At 36.3% G+C, this 19,359-nt stretch overlaps 1 protein-coding gene across 7 annotated transcripts in view; it reads left to right on the top strand.

Moving 5' to 3' along the window:
* The window catches only part of GABPB1 (GA binding protein transcription factor subunit beta 1), a 69,886-nt gene extending 51,548 nt beyond the window's left edge, over positions 1–18,338 (top strand). For 4 of the 7 annotated variants that reach the window (XM_025919818.2, XM_086710663.1, XM_086710660.1 and 1 more), the window contains exons 7-9: positions 5,957–6,142; positions 8,999–9,114; positions 16,835–18,338. In XM_025919818.2, the coding sequence (XP_025775603.1) occupies positions 5,957–6,142; positions 8,999–9,114; positions 16,835–16,987 (455 nt within the window). In that variant the 3' untranslated portion in view covers positions 16,988–18,338. Of the gene's footprint in view, positions 1–5,956; positions 6,143–8,998; positions 9,134–16,834 lie in introns of all 7 variants that reach the window. The other 3 variants (XM_086710664.1, XM_086710661.1, XM_086710665.1) reach the window with 2 other exon arrangements.
* Positions 18,339–19,359: the final 1,021 nt, after the last annotated feature.

Here is a 19,359-nt window from a genome sequence, read left to right as displayed (position 1 = left end):
TGCAGCCCAACTACATAATCTCTTGATTAAATAGACATCTATGACCACCCTTCTTTTTTTCTTTAGAGCAACTTCTGTTCATTGTTATTAAGATGTTTTTCTAGAGGTATAATGCACCTGATAGCTCTTTTCTTCCTTTCTCCTAAGAGTGAAATTTGAATCAGGTCCCCTTTGCACATTGTTTTTTTTGCTGTTCCTAAACTAGATCTGTAAAAGTGAATTAATTGGCTTTAAGGGATAAGTTACTGGACTTTATAAGATTGTTTTGGTTTTGCTTTTTTGTTTTTAATTTCAGGTTCAATTGTAAGCACAATACCTTTGAAATGTTTTTAGTGAGCATAGTTTCTAGTGTTGAAATATTTATATGTAGAATTTTCAATCCCTAGAACATCTTACAAATGGGTTTTTCTCTGTCTTATTAGGCTTTTATGGTGTTATAATTAAGAAGTTTTGTTGAACAAGAGATCTCAGATATTTTCAAAGATGCTGCAGGTTATCTAGGCTCTCTTTGTATATAACAATCTGACTTTTGATTTAGACCAGTAAATATTACACTAATTTTTTTTTATCCTTTAGAGGTGTTTTGACATTTAGAGGTGTGTGTATGTATGTATTTATTTTTTTTAGATTTATTTATTTTTGGGAGAGTGTAAGTGGAGGAGGGGCAGAGGTGGGGGGTGGGGAGACAGAGGATCTGAAGTGGGTTCTGCACTGACAGCAGAGAGCCGGATGTGGGGCTTAAAGTCACAAACCATGAGATCATGACTTGAGCCAAGGTCAGATGCTCAACCAACTGAGCCACCCAGGTGCCCCTGTATGTATTTTAATTAACACTCTTAAAGTTTTAGGGTTTCTCTTTTATTCTTACATGTTTCAGCATTTCACTATTGTGTTGTTCATAGGGTTTCTGAGGGACACTTTGTCTTCTTACGTAATTGGTTTTCTTATAATTTTTTATTAAATTCCTCACTATAGTACAACTTAAAAAAGAAAACTTTTCAGATGAAAGGGAGGAACTCTATTATTTTAATGACAGTCATTGCGAATAGTGCAAAGATGAAAGTTCTTGAATTGTGCCTTGATTGTGTGTGATCTCAGAAATTTCTTAGAGATGATTATGCTTTAAAGCATTTACTACTTGTAGTTAGCATTCAACCAGATTGAACATTTCTTTTTCATATGGATATATTTTTTTTAAAAATCAAAGCAATAGTTAATGTGTTTGAAAACCTTAGTAGTTGTTCTTTTGAATATATTACTATGGCCTACATTTCATTTTATAATTCTCTTCCTGAAATTTTCTTAAGTGCTTGGTGATAAAGCCTAATTATAGTTTAAGAGAAACAAAAATGAGAGAACTCAAAACATAAAGGTTTTTTGTGTTTTCAGTATTATCTTCTGCAGTTTGTATCGTGACCCTTGATTACCAAGTAACAGAGTAACAGGGTGGCAGCCAAGTCTGTCACTGCCATGAGTACATCTTTGAAAACTGGGGTCCCAATAACTTACCTTGCCTTTTCTAAAAAAGGAGCTCATTGATAACCCATGATGTTCTACTGGGAGTTGGTAGCAACTTAGCATGTTTTAGAGCAACTCTGCATCTGAATGGTAGGTAACACGACTTCAGGAGAGAATGGTTTTATTTAATTACTCTTTTTATAAAGTGTTGCCTCAAATAATACATGAAAAAACCCTGTATCGTTAAGGAATAGTTTTTATGTGATTTCTCTTTTCAGAATTAGTTATGTTAGAACAGTTTTTAGGTTGACAGTTTTCAAACCCATAGAAAAATCGGGGGATAAACTTTGTATCTTTCACCTGTACTCACCAACTGTTAAAATCTTGCCACACCTGCATGTGTACACACACACACACACACACACTTTTATTTTACCACATTATCTGAAAGTAGGCTGCAGATACCATGACACTTCACCTTTAAATACTTCATCATATATCTCCCAAGAACAAGGATAGCCTGCTACATATTCATAGCTCCATTATATTTCCTAAAAACATCAACATTAATTTAGTAACATTATCTGACATGTGGTCCACATTCAACTTTTCTCAGTTGTCGCCAAAATGTCCTTTGTAAGTGTTTGTTTATTTTCCTCCAGGATCCAAAGTTCATATATTGTATTTGGTTGTTGTGTCTCTTTAGTCTCCCCAAACCTAGGACAGTCCTGCTGCCTCCCTTTTCTTTCTTTTTTTTTTTTTTAATGTTTATTTTTGAGAGAGAGAGACAGAGACAGAACGCTAGTGGGAGAGGGGCAGAGAGATAAGGAGACACAGAATCTGAAGTAGGTTCCAGGCTCTGAGCTGTCAGCACAGAGCTCGATTTGGGGCTCGAAATTACTAACCACAAGTTCATGACCTGAACAACCACCTGAGCCAGCCAGGTGCCCCTCCATTTTCTTTTTGACATTGAAATCCTTGTAGAGTCTATGCCCATTGTCTGGAAGATCATTCACATTCTGGATTCATTTGTTTCTTAATAAGTAGATGCAGGTCAAACATTTCCAGGAAGAACACAAGTGATATTTTGTAATCTCCCATTGCATCATGTCAGGAGGTACATGTCAGGCCATCCTGATAATGACCACTTGGTGAGAGTGGTTACTGCCAGGTCCTTATAGGCACATTTTCCTCTTACTAATCTTCGGTTTGATACTTTGAGAACATATGAATATCTTGTTTCTCAGAACATTTCAGTGGTTTTAACATCCGTTAGTGATCCTTGCTTGAGTCAATTATTACATTGAGGTTACAATGATAATTTTTCTTATTTTGTTAATTAGATGTCATTCTTCTATCAAGATATTTCTTCTTTCTCCCTTTCCTCCTTTTTCATGAAGGAGAAACGGATTTTTAAAGATTCATTGTGTTGTAATCCATTAGTGTCATTTTTCCTTTTGATGTTTCTTTATTGAAATGTAATATGCATACAGAAAAGTGCATATATCATAAGTTTACAGTTTATTGAATTATCTCAAAGTGATTACTCCTGTGTAATCACTGTTTAGTTCAAAAATGGGAAGTACACAGTATATATTTTTTGTTTTTTAAATAATATATTTTGTTTAACCCAAAATATCCAAAATATTTCTATAAGAAATCAATAAAAATTATTAGTAAGATATATTACTTTCTTTTTTTCATACTGTCTTTGAGATTCAGTTTGAATTTCGTACTAACAGTAGCATCTCACTTCAGACCACCACATTTCAGTTGCTTGATAGCCACATAATGTGAATCATTACTCTTTTTGCATAGTATAGCCTTAGCCTTAGGTTTGTCAGAGCTTTTTGAGCAACTCTTAGAATCTATAAAGACTGATCCAGGGGCGCCTGGGTGGCTCAGTCAGTTAAGCGTCCGACTTCAGCTCAGGTCATGATCCCACAGTTTGTGGGTTCAAGCCCCGTGTCAGGTGCTGTGCTGACAGGTCAGAGCCTGGAGCCTGCTTCTGATTCTGTGTCTCCCTCTCTCTGCCCCTCCCCCACTCGTGCTCCTGTTTCTCCCTCTCTCTCAAAAATAAATCAACATTTAAAAAAAAAAGTAAAAAAAAAAGACTGATCCAAACTGTGTTATTGAGTTTTAAAACAGTATTACCTATTTTTTTTATTATTGAGGTAATACTGGGATATAACTTTATAAATGTTGCAAGTGTACAACATTTGAGTTCAACATCTGTAAACACCACAGAGTGATCACTGCCAAAAGGCTAGTTACCACCCATCACTATAAAACTGACCCCCTTTACCCATTTTGCTGTGCCCCAATCTATTCCCCCTCTGGGGATCATCAGTCTTAAAGTAGTATTGTATATTTTGATGAACTTAAAATACCATGTAGGAGAAGGGAGGGGAAAATTCTTTTCTACCCCTTAGGGTCTTCCAGCTGGAGTAAGAATTAAATTTATATGAGCACGATTAAAAGGAGAAAAAAACCCAAAGTTTTATTACATGCCTGCAGTGGCTCCGTAAGGAAATCGAGACCTAAAAAAGTGAGCACGGCAGGCAGTTTTCCCTCTCTCACACCACCTTTCCCTCGTTGTGGCAGTAGGATGGTGCTGCACACCCCACAGACCTGGGGATGTGGCCTGCTGGCCTGGCTGGTGCACCCTACACACTGGTCCAGTGCAGTAATCCGGAAGACCACACAGCACAAAATCCAAAGCAGGGGAGGAGTGTGGGCTTGGATGCTCAGACTTCAAAGCCAGAACCCTGGGTTCTACTCCAGATTCATGGTGGATTGTACCAATTATTGTGGCCACAGGTAGGGACTTGTAAGGTCAGTGTGGGACTCAACATGTCTAACAGGCTCCAGTGGTAAAGGAAATTTTCAACTTTTAATGTATGTAGTGCCTCTTCCTAGACTGTCAAGGAAGCTACTATACTTTAACATTTGCTGATGTCAAAATGACTGAGAAAAATCTCAAATCATGGGCTCTATTTCTGCCTCAATCACACATTGTACATCTGCTTCATTAAAAAACAATAACCAAAAAGGAGCATTCCAAGCATAAAGGAAAAAAAACAATTCCCTTGGATCCCATAAGATTAAAGTCACAGAGCCTTGCATGTATGAAAAACATAAGATAAAGTCTGTAGCTTTATGGAGTATCCTTCCTTGTGATAAATATATATAACCCTTCATCAAATATTCCTTTCCTGGAAAATTCTCTTAACATTGTGTACCAGGCAGTTGTCCTAAATTGGGCTCTGCTCTTTTCTCATTTAACTTTAATTTTTATTTTTTTCATGTTTCAAGTTTTAATTTAAATTCTAGTTACCAGATAGTGTAATGCTGGTTTCAGGAGTGGAATTTAGTGTTTCAACACTTACATACAACACCCAATGCTCATCATAAGTGCCCTTCTTATTACCCATCCCCCCATCTAGCCCATCCCCCACCCACCTCTCTCCGGCAACCCTCAGTTTGATCCCTCAAGTCAGGAGTCTCTTATGGTTTGCCTCCCTTTTTTTTTTTTTCCTTGCCCTATGTTCATTTGTTGTTTCTTAAATTCCACAGTATATATTTTGTATCTGATTTATATCACTGAGCATGGTTTTTGTCACATTTATCCATGTTTTGCATTTAGTCATTTTAATTGCTGTGTAGTATTCCAGTGCATGAATCTACCACAGTCTTTTTATCCATTCTGCTTTTGATGGTTATCTGGTTGGTTTCAAGTTTTTGACTATTGTGAGTAAAGCTGCTATGAATGTTCCTGTGTATGTTGTTTGGGATCAGTAGTTGGGCATAGGATTACCTGTGGGGAAGGATTTTGGCAGCATTAACTTGTGATTTCTTTACCCAAGCAAGGCCAGGGGTGCTGCTTTCAGATGTCAGAATCCTCTCTGAGCCTCTATTAAGAACATAGTGTTGGATTTTATTTATATAAATGTTAACATATTGTATTATTTACTGTCATGCAGTACTAGATCTGTAGGCCATTGCTACCAAGGCAACCCTTGCTCACACAATCCAGAAAGGGAATAATGCTTATTCTGTTTACTTGAAAAATACAAATTTCCATGTTTCTTTGAATATGGAAATGCATATCATCTCATACGTAAACGTAAATAGAATACAACCACATATGAAATTCTCTTTTGGATTGTAGAATTTTATTAAGCAAGCGTAACCTTTGTTATATCTGTGACCTCAGAGGATTTTATAAATTTTGTGCCTCATATAACTAAATGAAGAGATATTACTTATTTAAATATACATATGCATAGTCAGAACTCATTTAGTTATAAATTGTGGGGCTTGTAGTCTGTTGTTAATATAGGTATGCACAGCACCACTGGAGACTGCCTTTAAGAAAAACCATGTAACAGTGTTTCTGTGTAAGAGAACAGGGAAAGCCAAAGTAGCAAAGAAAAATAAACTTCTATCTGTACTTTTGTATATGCTCACTGATCTTTACATATATATTTTGTTCCAGTAGTGGCTACGGAGGAGGTAGTTACCGCAGAATCTGTGGATGGTGCAATTCAGCAAGTAGTTAGCTCGGGGGGCCAGCAAGTCATCACAATAGTTACAGATGGCATCCAGCTTGGAAACTTGCACTCCATCCCGACCAGTGGGATAGGTCAGCCCATCATTGTGACCATGCCAGATGGACAGCAAGGTTGGTAGTAGGCATTTGCCTAAAGTTTGAGTTTATTCTCAAGGCTCGGGAAATTGTGATATGTTTTTCAAAGCATTCATTTTTGCCTTAAAATATATTTTTGCAACCTTTTGCAGTAGGCTTGATTGGCTAATTTTATCTGCTTTTTAGGCTACTATTGAAATTAGCTTGCTTTCTCTGAGTATACGAGGTGGAAAGAGGAACTGGCTCCAAAGTATTCCCGTTGGAAAAAGAGCTTAAATAAATAGTTCAGAATATGCTTTGGACAATAATTTCTTATGCCATTTATTGCAATTCACATATCATACCATGTAAGAAAAGGCTCCTTACAAAGAAGTTGGACTTAGGACTTGTAGTAGGAATGTGGTGGCCACTTTTAGCATCTTTGTTTGTAATTTCCCATTTTTTCCCCTTGGAAACCTCTGAGAGTAGTAAGATTCAACAAAAGCCCCGACTACATTTTCAGGGATGCTGAAAGGCTGAGAAAACCACAAAATTCCATATTTTAAATGCTGCCAAAAACATCTAAGACCATTAGAGCCATGGAAACTCACAGAGGTGCATCAAGAAAAGAAAAGGGATTGAGCTCAGGCATTAGCATAAATATACACTCCCAGCAAGACAGGGCTCAGTCTGTGTAGGAGGTGCCATAAGCAGGGCTGAGGCAGAGGAGTGCATGAATGCTGAAGGAAGCAGAAAGAGAAGGTTCAGAAAATTCCTATCTGAGCAAGCATTGCCATGTACCCAGCATCCCCTCCCCAATACATACAAAAACATGTGTGCACACGCATAACCTTTTAGACAATGATTAGGATTGCACAGACTGTGCTCATTCATGGTCAGTGAAGGAATTAGGGAAGGGAAAGGCTGGAGCTAGAAGTTCTCCTAAACCAGGTTTGGTTTAGAGTGACAGAGGAGGTATAGCACTGTAGAGCCACCACGTCTCAGGAAAAAAGTTTGTCACTGTAGCAGAAGAAGAGGAAACCATTGACTTGTGAAGCCTGCAGAGATCTTTCCAATTCTGCAGAAATCTGCTGATGGCTCATCCAAGATACTTTCACAAAGCTTCACAGAACTAATTCTAGTTATATAGAAATAAGAAAACTTTCACAGTATTTGCTTATATTGAGCAGATATAATGTTTCTAAAACCTGACATTATAGAGACTAATCTCATCCCATGAACAAATGGAAGAAATGTCATGTTTTGGGATAGGAAGATTCAACTGTCATAAAGCTCTCCATTCTTCCTGAGTTAATTTATAAATGTAGGGTGATATGAAAAAAAAAAAAAAAAAACAAGGACTATTTTAGTTTGCTACGGCTGCCATACCAAATTACCACAGACTGAGCGACTCAGCAGAAGTTTCTTCTCACAACGCTGGAGGTTTGAAGTCCAAGATCAAGGTTTGGCAGATTTGGTTTCTTCTGAGGCCTTTCTCCTTGGCTTGCAGATGGCCGCCTTCTCACTGTGTCCTCATGTGGTCAGCCCTCCTTCTGTGTGTTGTCTGTACCTTAATCTCTGCTTCTTAAAAGGACACCAGTCCTATTGGATTAAGGCCTACCCACATGACCTCATTTTACCTGATTTACCTCTTTGAAGGCCCAGTCTCCAAATACAGTCACATGGTGAGGTACTGGGGTTTAGGACTTAAGCATTTGAATTTTGAGGAGGACACAATTCATCCCATAACAGAGACTAACAGGTTTTTTTCCTGGAGCTGGCCAGATAGATTCTGAAGTTTATATTAATGGGAGGAGGAGGGAAGAAGAGTAAGAAAACTTTGGGAAAGAAGAGCAATGAGAAGAGCTTACTAAATATTAAAATAAATTTTTAAAGCCCCCATAATTGAAAAATGTAACTGACATTCATATGTAACTGACATATGAATATATACAGACTATGCAGACAGTCCAATGAAGCAGATACAAGGCTCTCAATTTTTCTTGAGTTAATTTATAAGTGTAATGTGATATGAGTTAAAAGAAATAAAACACTTAAATCTCAGTATCTCTAATGTTTTAAATTACAGTGTACTAAATAAATATTTTACTTTTTTTCATTTCTGTTTGCATTTGTAAATGACAGAATTTTTAATATTTTGACAAAAAACTTCAAAGGCTCTAAAACAATTGTGATTTCCCCCATTGATTATTAAAATTGCGTGGTTTCAGCTCACAGTCATTTCTATGGTCCTACACTGCTTGCTATGCAAAGCAAGGACAGCCTCTCTCTCTCTCTCTGTGTATTTACATATGTATAAAAAAAATACTAAAAATTAGGAACAAAGTCCAACAACCCAAAAGAAAAACAGGCAAAGTTTATAAACAGACAATGTTCATAATGATGTGTCCACACATTGGAATATTATGCAGCTAAATAAAAGAAAGCTCTGTGTATACTGACGAAAGATACCCTAGATACATGGCATGAAAAAAGCAAAGGCAGAGCAATGTATCTATTATATGTGCATTTGAATGTATGGTACCTTTTGTATAAGAAAGAAAAATGAGAATGTATATTCATGTTTTTGTATAAATTAACACAACAATAATAAATCAATAAAAGTGATTATCTGTTATGCTTATTAAACATTTTTTTGATTTTCAGCCATACAATGAATATGTTATCTGTAAAATTTAAAAAAAATAAGTAGGTGTGTTAAACAACAAGTTCATTAAAAATGCACCACAAAGACAGATATGGACATCCTCATAGAAAGCAAATCAGTGCTTTGAAAATAGTATTTTGGAACATATTTATTTTAGAGGAGTTATGTCAACAATGTCACAGATAGTTTTATTTCTACTAAACCTATCTAAAAATGAATTAATGTATACATTTTTTTCATTTCAGTGTTAACAGTACCAGCAACCGACATTGCTGAAGAAACTGTTATAAGCGAAGAACCACCAGCTAAGAGACAATGTATCGAAATAATTGAAAACCGGGTGGAATCTGCAGAAATAGAAGTAAGGAGTCTTTTACCCGGTGTGTTTTGCTGCAGTCATCCAAAATAAACTCAATTTGCTTTTCTTTATTTTTAATTTCCTTTTGGTCTTTTATATTTATTACTGACAGTGTTGTCTTGATACAGAATGAAAGTACATAGTATTATTTTGTCTAGTTATTTGCTAATACATATAGCAAGCCCTCAATAAATAAATATTGAATGAATGAATGAATGAGTGAAGAATTTGTTTATAACAAAGTCTGTCATCGTGATAACATTGGAATGTCTTTGGTTCTTGCACTTCATCCTTTATTTTCTATTATATTTACATACATCATTCTCACAAGTCACTAAAGGAAATGTCACTGTGTATTGATGAAAAACATTCTTTTCTTTCAAAAGTGAAATTCAAAGACCTATTTGGGCTGGAGGATCCTTTTTAAGAAGGTTGATGTTTGTTGACTAGGTTATTTTTAAAAAGCCATAAGTAACTGCTTATTTCACTGTTAAGTTCTTTAAAAAGGAATTTAAATTTAAGCTAGCTTTTGAAAGGATTCAGTCTTTTTTCTTCTAGTTTGGAAGTACAACCAAAAACCATAGATGCCTCCCAGGTTTTTTTCTTGCATGACTGTAAATAAAACTGTGTCCCTTGAATTTGATATTAACTCATATAAAGTGTAAGTAAAGTTATTCTGGAATAACTTTGAAAGATCAACTGCAGTGTAAAGAACATTGGACTTGAAATTAAATGCGTTAATGCGTTAGATTTGAATTACATCTCTTGCCCCTATTAGCTTGGAGGCACATTATCTTACTTTTCTGAGTTTCAGTCTTATTTTTGCTCATATGAGAGTTTTGGGTAATGGTATCTGTATTTTGGACATTTTATCAGAGATGAAGAAGTCAGCATACTCATTACACTCATATTTGTAATATCTGGTATATGTAAGTAGTAAGTGTTGCCGAATATCTTAAATATTGTTGGTGAATAGGAATTCTGAAGGTTCTTATCCATAGAAAAGAGGATTATTTTATTTTGAAGGGGGCACTCAGGATTTTATTTATTTTTAATATTACTGTTTTAAAAATGTTTATTATTTAAAAAATTTTTTAATATTTATTTTTTGAGAGAGAGAGGGAGACAGAGTGTGAGCAGGGGAGAGGCAGAGACAGGGAGAGAGAGAGAGAGAGAGAGAGAGAGGAACAGAATCTGAAGCAGGCTCCAGGCTCTGAGCTGTCAGCACAGAGCCCAACGTGGGGCTTGAACTCACGGGCTGTGAGATCATGACCTGAGCCAAAGTTGGATGCTCAACTGACTGAGCCACCCATGTGCCCCAAAAATGTCTTTTTTATTTTGAGAGACTGAGAGAGAGAGAATGAGTTGGGAAGAGGCAGAAAGAGAGGGAGAGAGAGAATCCCAAGCAGGCTCTGAGCTGTCAGAGGAGAGTCTGATGCTGGGCTCAATTTCACAAACTGTGAGATCATGACCTGAGTTGAAATCAAGAGTTGGACGCTCAACCGACTAAGCCACCCAGGCGTCCCTCAGGATTTTATTTTATTACTGTTTTTTAAAAGTAGTCTCCATATTCAATGTGGGGCTTGAACTCACAACCCTGAGATCAGAGGTCACACACTGTACCAACTGAGCCAGCCAGGTGCCCTGAAAAGAGGATTTTTTAAAAAGTCACTAAAAGGCAACGTGATTCTGACTGAGGACAACTAGAATATTTCTTTGCTCCAGTGCATCTAAGTGTAATGCTGATACATCTTTAACCACAGTCACAAAGGACATATTATTGAGTTAAAAAGAATCTGATTCATACTTTAACCAGAATGTTTTGTAACAGTATGACTTTAATTATTGAGGGTAAATTGCTTTGTTTCTTCAAAATTTAAAATGATATTCAGTACATGGACATTCTTACAAACAGTTTATTCCATTGAACAGTATTAGTATACTTATTTTGTAATCTTTTAAATATGTTTTTTTGGATGTCGACTATCATTTCTGGCACATAAGGTTAAAAAGTTTTGTCATGTACTTTGCTTTAACTAATAAAACATTTTTTAAATTCTTTGAATTTTATTGAACATAAACTTACTGAATTCAACAAATTATGTGTTTAAAACAGTGAATGTGCAGCCTGTGCCTTTATTCACCTAATAACCAATGAGAGTTGCTGTTTTCTTGAAGGTTCAGCCTGATTCCCCTCTTATGGTCTTTCAGAGACCAGGGAGAATAATTTCAAATAACAGGAAAGTATGAATTGAGGTATAGAAATGAACTGGAACCAAGGAGATAGAACTTCAGGGTGATGGAGTTTTAGCTTGGTATAAAGAAGTGGGTTTTTGTTGTTGTTGTTTGTTGTGTTTTGTTTTTAGTAATTAGAGCTGTCTGGTAATAGAAACCTCATTCTCCATCACCAGAAATGTTAATGCCAACATTGCATGATCTCTCTAGAGCTATTACAGAGAGACCTTGAAGTATGCGGTCAGTATAGGTGGTAGAGGTGGGCTGAGGATATAGAATGAAGAGTGGCCTCCATTGTTTTCATCAAACCAGGCACTCATTTCCTTATAATACCTGGAGTTGTTCTTTTGAACTTATTTTCTTAAATGACCAATGGAGTTGTCTTGGGGGCAGACTTTTATACTCTAAGTGACAGCTTAGCCTTTAACCGGAAAAGTTTCTCACAAGCAGTGGTTCTCATCTGGGACGTTTTTGACCCCAGAGGACACTTGGCAATGTCTGGAGACATTTAGGGTTGTCACAACTAGGTCGGCCACTGACATATAGGGGGCAGGACATGTTGACATATAGGGGGCAGGACATGTTGCTAAACAGCCTACAATGCACAGGACAGCCTCCATAGTAAAGAATCATCTGGTTCAAAATTATCCATGCTGAGATTGAGGAACTCTGCTCTACAGCAATTGAAAATTATGGGCGCCTGGTTGGCTCAGCTGGTTAAGCATCTGACTTGGGCTCAGGTCATGATTTCATGGTTTGTGAGTTTGAGCCCGGTTTCGGGCTCCCTGCTGTCAGCATGGAGCCTGCTTTGGATTCTCTCTCTGCCCTCTCCTGTTCTTGTGTGCGTACTCTCTTTCTCTCAAAATAAATAAACATTTAAAAAAAATTAACTCATTATACAGAATCTAACATATTTGGGGTTTCTCTGTATGTTTGTGTCCACAACTACCAGAGTGACTGTTTATAAGTCAAGTGCTAAGAATTTACAGTTTCCCAACTAACGTTGGAGAGGTTTATTAATAATCTCTACAAAATTAGCTTAAATTGTAGAAAATGTATTGTAAATGGTGAAGCTTTTATATTTGCATTATAGCAATAAAGGAAATGAAATAGGTTTGTTTTTTGAAAGGGAGGTCTGAATAAGACACCAAATTGCAATAATGTATATCATATCACCCCCTCCATACTACTGCATTAAAGGTATTTTTGGGGAGAGGTGTGATATTTGTGAATTTCTTCCATAAATAAACATTAGGCTATTCTGAATTGAAATTAAAACTATTCTTTTGTAATGTGGGAGGGAGGAAATATAATTAGTGCATTAGGAATAACAGATTCTTCTATTATGTAGTTGTGTGAATTCAGGAAATACCTTTACCTTTTCATTGCTATGGAGGTTAGAGATGAATATGTTTATTAGCAAGTTTTTTTTATTTTTAATGAAATATTTGTGTCTTGTAACCAGTGATAGACTGGGATCCTTAGTGTTCTTTTAAAATTTGATTTCTGTAAACTTTACACAGTGTTTTATTTGATGCAGTTTTTTCAATCTCTTTTCCTTTTATTGATATTCTTTTGATCCACCACAGTTTAAGATTTCCTGCAGTCTCTCTTTTTGGTAAGTTTTTTCTCTAGGGCTGGGGTAGGCAAAGTTTTTTTTTTCTGTGAAGGGCCTGATAGTGAGTATTTTTGGCTTTGTGGGCTTTATAGTCTGTGCTTCACCACTTATCTTTGCCATCGTAGTGGGAAAGCAGCCATGGACACTTTGGAAATGAATAGATATTTCAGTAAAACTTTGTTTATAAAAACAGGCTCATATGTGGCTCATGGCACTTGGAAAATTGATGTTTATACACAAGGAAACAGGCAGCTCACACACCCTGCCCAGTTTCTTTCTTTTTAAGCAAATATTTAATGGTTAAGAATATGGGTATATTTTATCATTTTCTGATTGTGTTATCTTGATCAAGTTGTTTAACCTTATAAGGCTTGATTTCCCCATCAGTAACAAGGCGGAAAATAACAGCACCAACGTTATCAGATGGTTACAAAGTATAAATGAGAATACATGTAAAAGACTAGGACGATGATGGGCATGTGATAAATGCTCAGTAAATGTTAGCTGCTATTAAAATTATCTTCTAAAATATATATAGAAGTAGAAGATAAATGAGTAGAATGATTTTTTTTACTCCATAATAGCTAAGGTAAAATAAATTTGAATATTAGAAAATTAAAAATAATAAAATGGTTATGAGATCATTGCTACCAGCTGAAGCAGAATTCAAGAATTTTGTTTGAAAATAAAAAAGCAAACTCAAGTCTTTGCCCTATTAGTCCATTGCCTGGGTTTGGAGTTGTAGTGTAAGAGAAATATCTTCTCTATTGCAACCAAACTGTGACTATTATCCAAATTTACTTTTTTGGAATTCTTCCATATTATACTGTTAAAGGAAAAATACTTGAGTATTACATATTAATAGACTAAGGTATATTTATTTACACATGTCAAAGTCCTTTTTATTGTGCCTTTATTGCAAAAGGTCAAAGCCATAGCCTTGGCATTTCTATTTAAATTTTTTTTGGTAATGTTTATTTTTGACAGAGAGAGACAGAGCATGAGCGGGGGAGGGGCAGAGAGAGAGGGAGACACAGAATTCAAAGCAGGCTCCAGGCTCTGAGCTGTCAGCACAGAGCCCGACGTGAGGCTTGAACTCACAGACCGTGAAATCATGACCTGAGCTGAAGCCGGACACTCAACCGACTGAGCCACCCAGGCACCTGGCATTTCTATTTATTTTTAAAGAGTTTTTTATTTTTGAGATTGTGAGAGAGAGAGAGAGAGAGAGAGAGAGAGAGAGAGATGGAGTGTGAGCAAGGGAGGGGCAGAGAGAGAGGGAGACACAGATTCTGAAGCAGACTCTGGGCTCTGAGCTGTCAGCACAGAGCCTGATGCAGGGCTCAAACTCAAACCGCCAAATTATGACCTGAGCTGAAGTCAGACGCTCAACTGACTGAGCCACCCAGGTGCCCCTTGGCATTTCTATTTAAATATAAATCTCAAATGTCAGTGTGATGCATTGTTCATGTGTGAAACAACCAAATTACTGTTTACATTAAGGAAGTGTCTTGCATATAATGTATGTTCAGTAAACATTTAACAAATAAATTTGGAAACAAAGGATCTCTTTGAGTAAAGTAAGAAGTGATATTTTCCACTTTTTAGAGATTTTTATTTGCTTTGAAAAGTGAGATGGCAAAAAGTTTTCCTAAATACCTACACTCCTGAGAACTAAAAAATGGAAACACTTAAAAAAAACTTTAATAATGTTAACTGCTTTCAGTCTTGAGGATTAAGTGTAGTGCAATGACCTTTACCTTTCAGACTTTACAGATATAGTTAAGAAATGCAGTGTAAATGAATCTTTTATTTGGCCTAGTAGAAGGGAGCTATCTTTTCATTTATATTAAGATACATTTTACTAATTGAATAAAAACAAACTGTATTTACTGTTAGACTACCTCACTTAATTTGCTTTCATCTTCTGAAGTAATTGTGAATCCCTTGCTGTTTCTAAATGTTAATGGATAGCTAGTATTAGAAGATACCTTAGAGTTAGAGAATCTGTCCCAATATTTCCTACCAAATTCAAAACTTTGGCTACCAAAGGATTTTATTTTTTAACACATGTCAAAAATTTTTTTTTAATTTTAATGTTTATTTATTTTTGAGAGAGACAGAGCATGAGCAGGGGAGGGGCAGAGAGAGAGAGACAGAGACACAGAATCCAAAGTAGGCTTCAGGCTCTGAGCTGTCAGCACAGAGCCCGATGTGGGGTTCAAACTCACAAGCTGGGAGATCATGACCTGAGCTGAAGTCAGACACTTAACCGACTAAGCCACCCAGGTACCCTAACACATGTAAAATTTTAAAACACTTATGCACGGCCATGAGTGCTCCTGCCAGTGGTGGGGGTCTAGTTCCTGGAGAAGCAGCACCCCTCTCCCACCTTTTTCATTGGCGTGCTCCAAGTTCTTCATAGTTCACTGCCAAGGTAGTGGTGTTGATTTCTTGCCCGAGGCTTGACTCTTGGGTGTCCTTTCTGACTTGTTCCTACTCTGCCATTTTGCCTGGAGGAAGGGTAAGAAAAGGGTAAGAAAAAGGTAGCAGGGAAGGGAATGGGCATTTGTTAAATGGAGATGGAAGGGTGCTGTGTTTCTTGTACGTTTTGTGCAAATGGAAGCCTGCTTGCATAATCTATCATTCCTACATTTGGTGGACCCAGGGGAAAAAACACACGTTGGACTTCATTCCCAGTATGAGGAAGGGAATGGGATCAAAGGAAGGAGTATTAAAGATGCTCCTCCTTGGAGACCATGTATGACTAGTGAAGGGGAGGGAATCTTTTGGTGTTCACAATGGACAGGAGTCAAAGAGGCAGTGGAAGAGACCCTCATACTGCCCTCTCCCCCAGTACGTTGCTGACCCTCACCTCCGGTTCCCTCTGGTCAAGTGTCTTGTCCAGTATGAACCTGGCGTTTCTTAGATTAATAATAGTCCTACCCTCGGCCTTCATCCCACTGAGGGGTCCTAGCCTCTGTGATGAGGTTGTGTATGGGCCTGTGCAGGTTGAGCTTTTGTCCATGCGCATACTAGAGGCATGAGAAAGGAGTCTTTGAAATGCTTTCCCTTAGGCAACTGAATAGGGGCAGAGTGAGGAGGAGAAAGAGTATCATTTTCATTGGGCTAGATTTATGTTTAGCATTTAGAATTGAATGCATGTATTTTATATTTGGACAATTTAATGAATCACCATAGAGAAGTTAGTATTTTATTGGTTTGTAAAAATGGTATAATTTAGGAAAAACTAATCTAGACCAGCACCCCTTCATTTTAGAGATGAGGAGTCTTGCTTGTTACCATAGAGGAAGATAGTTTCAAAAGCAGTAACATTAGAATCTTGTAAACTCAACTGTGTTACGAGGGAACAGCTATGTCCTCTCTGAATACCATTTTGCTCATCTGTAAAATGGGCATAATCTTTATCCTAGAGGCTTGTTATTGGAAATCGCCTTGTTTGGTCACATAACAGGTGCTCAGTAAATATTAACTGTTATAGTTTATTGTACCTTTACATAAAAACATCACAGAGGTGTGAAGAGGTATATTTCTGTCTTAAAGTCTTCATTAGTTTTTGTAGTATATATAAAAGTACAGGTACACGGTCTGGGTTCATTATGTTAATCTTATTTTTAATCGGAGTAATTTCTTGAGGTCAGAAACTAATCTGTATCAGCGTGGAGCACAGAATTAGGGGCTTTAATTACTAATGAATTGACTGAAAAGGCAAGATGCTTAGGAAATGTCAATAGGTGGTGACTACATGTAGCTACTACAGATTTTTCTATTTGAAGGATGCATGCTTGTATATGTTCCTAATGTATTTGTGCAAAAATTGAAAAAACAAACACCTTTTTTTTTAATTAGGAGAGAGAAGCTCTTCAGAAACAGCTGGATGAAGCAAATCGGGAAGCACAAAAATATCGACAGCAGCTTCTAAAGAAAGAACAGGAAGCAGAGGCCTACAGACAAAAATTAGAAGCTATGACTCGCCTTCAGACTAATAAAGAAGCTGTTTAATTGAAATGAACATGTAGTTTGGATTTACTTTTGGTTAAGAAAGAACCCAGTCTTGAACTGTACACAAAAGGTGCAGTCGCAGGAAGCGAGGAGAACAGAAGAGACTACGGATTGATGACTGGACTTAAGCCATGAGCTTTGAATTCTTGTAACATAAAACTTTAGAAGTTGTGAAATGTATTTAAAACTGAATTCTGTAAATAGTTTTTGTTTTTTTACAGTTCCAAATGAGTTATAAAGATTGTTGAAGAGATCCAAAAACACAATAAGCCACTGTTTTTGTGAATTCTTTTTGATTTTAGTATGAACCTTAATTTCTCAGAAACAGAACAGTTTTAAGGGTGATCATTGTTGATTAGACCAAATGTTATGTAATAATTATGTGGTGGACTGATGCTGGAATTACTCCTGTAGGTATAAACTTCTATATGAAGAGAAGATTTCTCCCAGGAAATCTTTGTACAGCTTTAAGTTGTCTCAGATTCTCTGAAAACATTTTTTAGAAAGCAAATTTTTATATTTGTTCAATTTCAGCTATACCCAAGTAGATTTACATGTATATGAAGCAAATATTTTTTAAACTTTCTGTTTGTACATATTCTGCATGTTTTATAATTTCAAAATGCATCACTTGCATAAGTATTTTTCCCATAAAGATGATGAAAGTTACTAGGAGAAAAAAAAATCCTTTTATTTAGTAGGTCATTGAGAGTGAGTAAGCTAGCAGCTGGTTTTATTGGAATGACAATGTTCTTAGAAGGAGCAGCTTACAAGAAAACTTGAATTTGCAAACTGCAAAATCTATGCTTTTTTGAAAATTTCATAGTGGGGACGTGAAACTGTATTCTGTGCCTTCCATCATGATTTCCACATGAAAGCACTTTAAGGCACTGGATTTTAAGATAATGTTTTTGGGATACTCAAAGCATATGGGTTTCTGAAATATTTCATGGACTCATTTCTCCCCAGGAAATTATTCTTATGGAAAAAAAATTGCTTTTGTATGTAGAACAAGAACTTTTTGTACTAGTGATGCTATAGATATGTCTAACATAACTTTTACTTTTCCCTGTGAAAGCCGTATGTCTGTGCTGTGACTTGCTCTCATCACAATATTGTTGAATTCCACAGTGTATGGACATTAAACTCTGACATACTGTTCATTCTTGTTTTGTAAAACATAACTTCAAGCTCTTTTTTTCTTGCTTTATTTTTTAATGTTTTATTGCTTTATGAAAATGTTTAACCCTAATACCCTCCTAGATTACCTATCTGTATAAAGAAGCAATTACCCTTAAAACTGTACTCTGGCCTACTTTTCTATTTTACAATTAAATATCTTTTCCACATATGTTCAGTGTAGACTGATATTTTAACCCCACATTAAAAATTTTGTTCTGTATCTTATAGCTATATTCCACCAGAATGAAAATATTATATATTCTTCACACTGTGTCTTATAAATCCTGGAGGTAATTTCTTGGGAATTTGTTAGTTCTCTCACTGGAGTTATTATAGTTATTAAGGTAATAAAAGGATCTGTGAACTATCGGCCTGATAGTTGCTGTTTGGAAACTTAGAAAGGTTTGAGAACTCCAAATAGAAGAGAAAAAACCTTTTCAGTTTTCCACTAAATTTAACATATATTTTAAATGATCTACACCTATAGATTTAACAAATGCTCGGCCATATTTTCAATAGCATGAAGCTACTTTTTCTCTCTCTTTTTTTTTTTTATCACTTTAATGCATTTATGGCTTTGTTAAGCAGGGTGCCTTTGACATATGCAATATTGGAGTGGAGAAGGACCACTATGTACACCCCAGGGTGCAAACCACTGTAGACTTTGCTTCCAGACCAGATTGGCCCCAAAGAGCCTTGAGACAGTGTTGGAAATAAACTCCCGAAAGCTAATTTAATATGTTTTTTGACTTCTAGTCTCCTGTTGTGCTAGAGACTTGACCTGGGACAAGAAGGAATTTTGATTTATAATAACATTTGACATAGATGGGAGAAAACAATTGGTACTTAGAAGGAGTAAGTCTATGATAGTATCAGGTTAATACTCAGATGTCTTTGGGAGAAGTTCACTTTTTTCAGAGTGTTCCATTGACCTTGTATAATTCCTCAGTCATCTATATCTGATTCAGTGTGCTGTGAAATCAGTAGTTAGACAAGAATGTATAACAAATTTAAAAAAAAAAAATTTTTTTTAGCTTGTTTTCAGTTGGGCTGAAAAAGCTTTGCATTCTCATTCTGTGTTTTGAGCAGAGGATTAAAGGAACTGACAGAATAAAATAATATAAAAGTTTTCAGAAATCCATACTTAATGTGTTTCCACTACCTAATGATGGATTTGCAGTTAAAGGTCA

Source organism: Puma concolor, chromosome B3 (genome assembly GCF_028749965.1).
Source record: "Puma concolor isolate L17-30 chromosome B3, mPumCon1.1.hap2, whole genome shotgun sequence".
Lineage (NCBI taxonomy): Eukaryota > Metazoa > Chordata > Mammalia > Carnivora > Felidae > Puma > Puma concolor.
The sequence above is the reverse complement of the archived record's forward strand: the minus strand, read 5'-3'. Positions and strand labels throughout refer to the sequence as shown.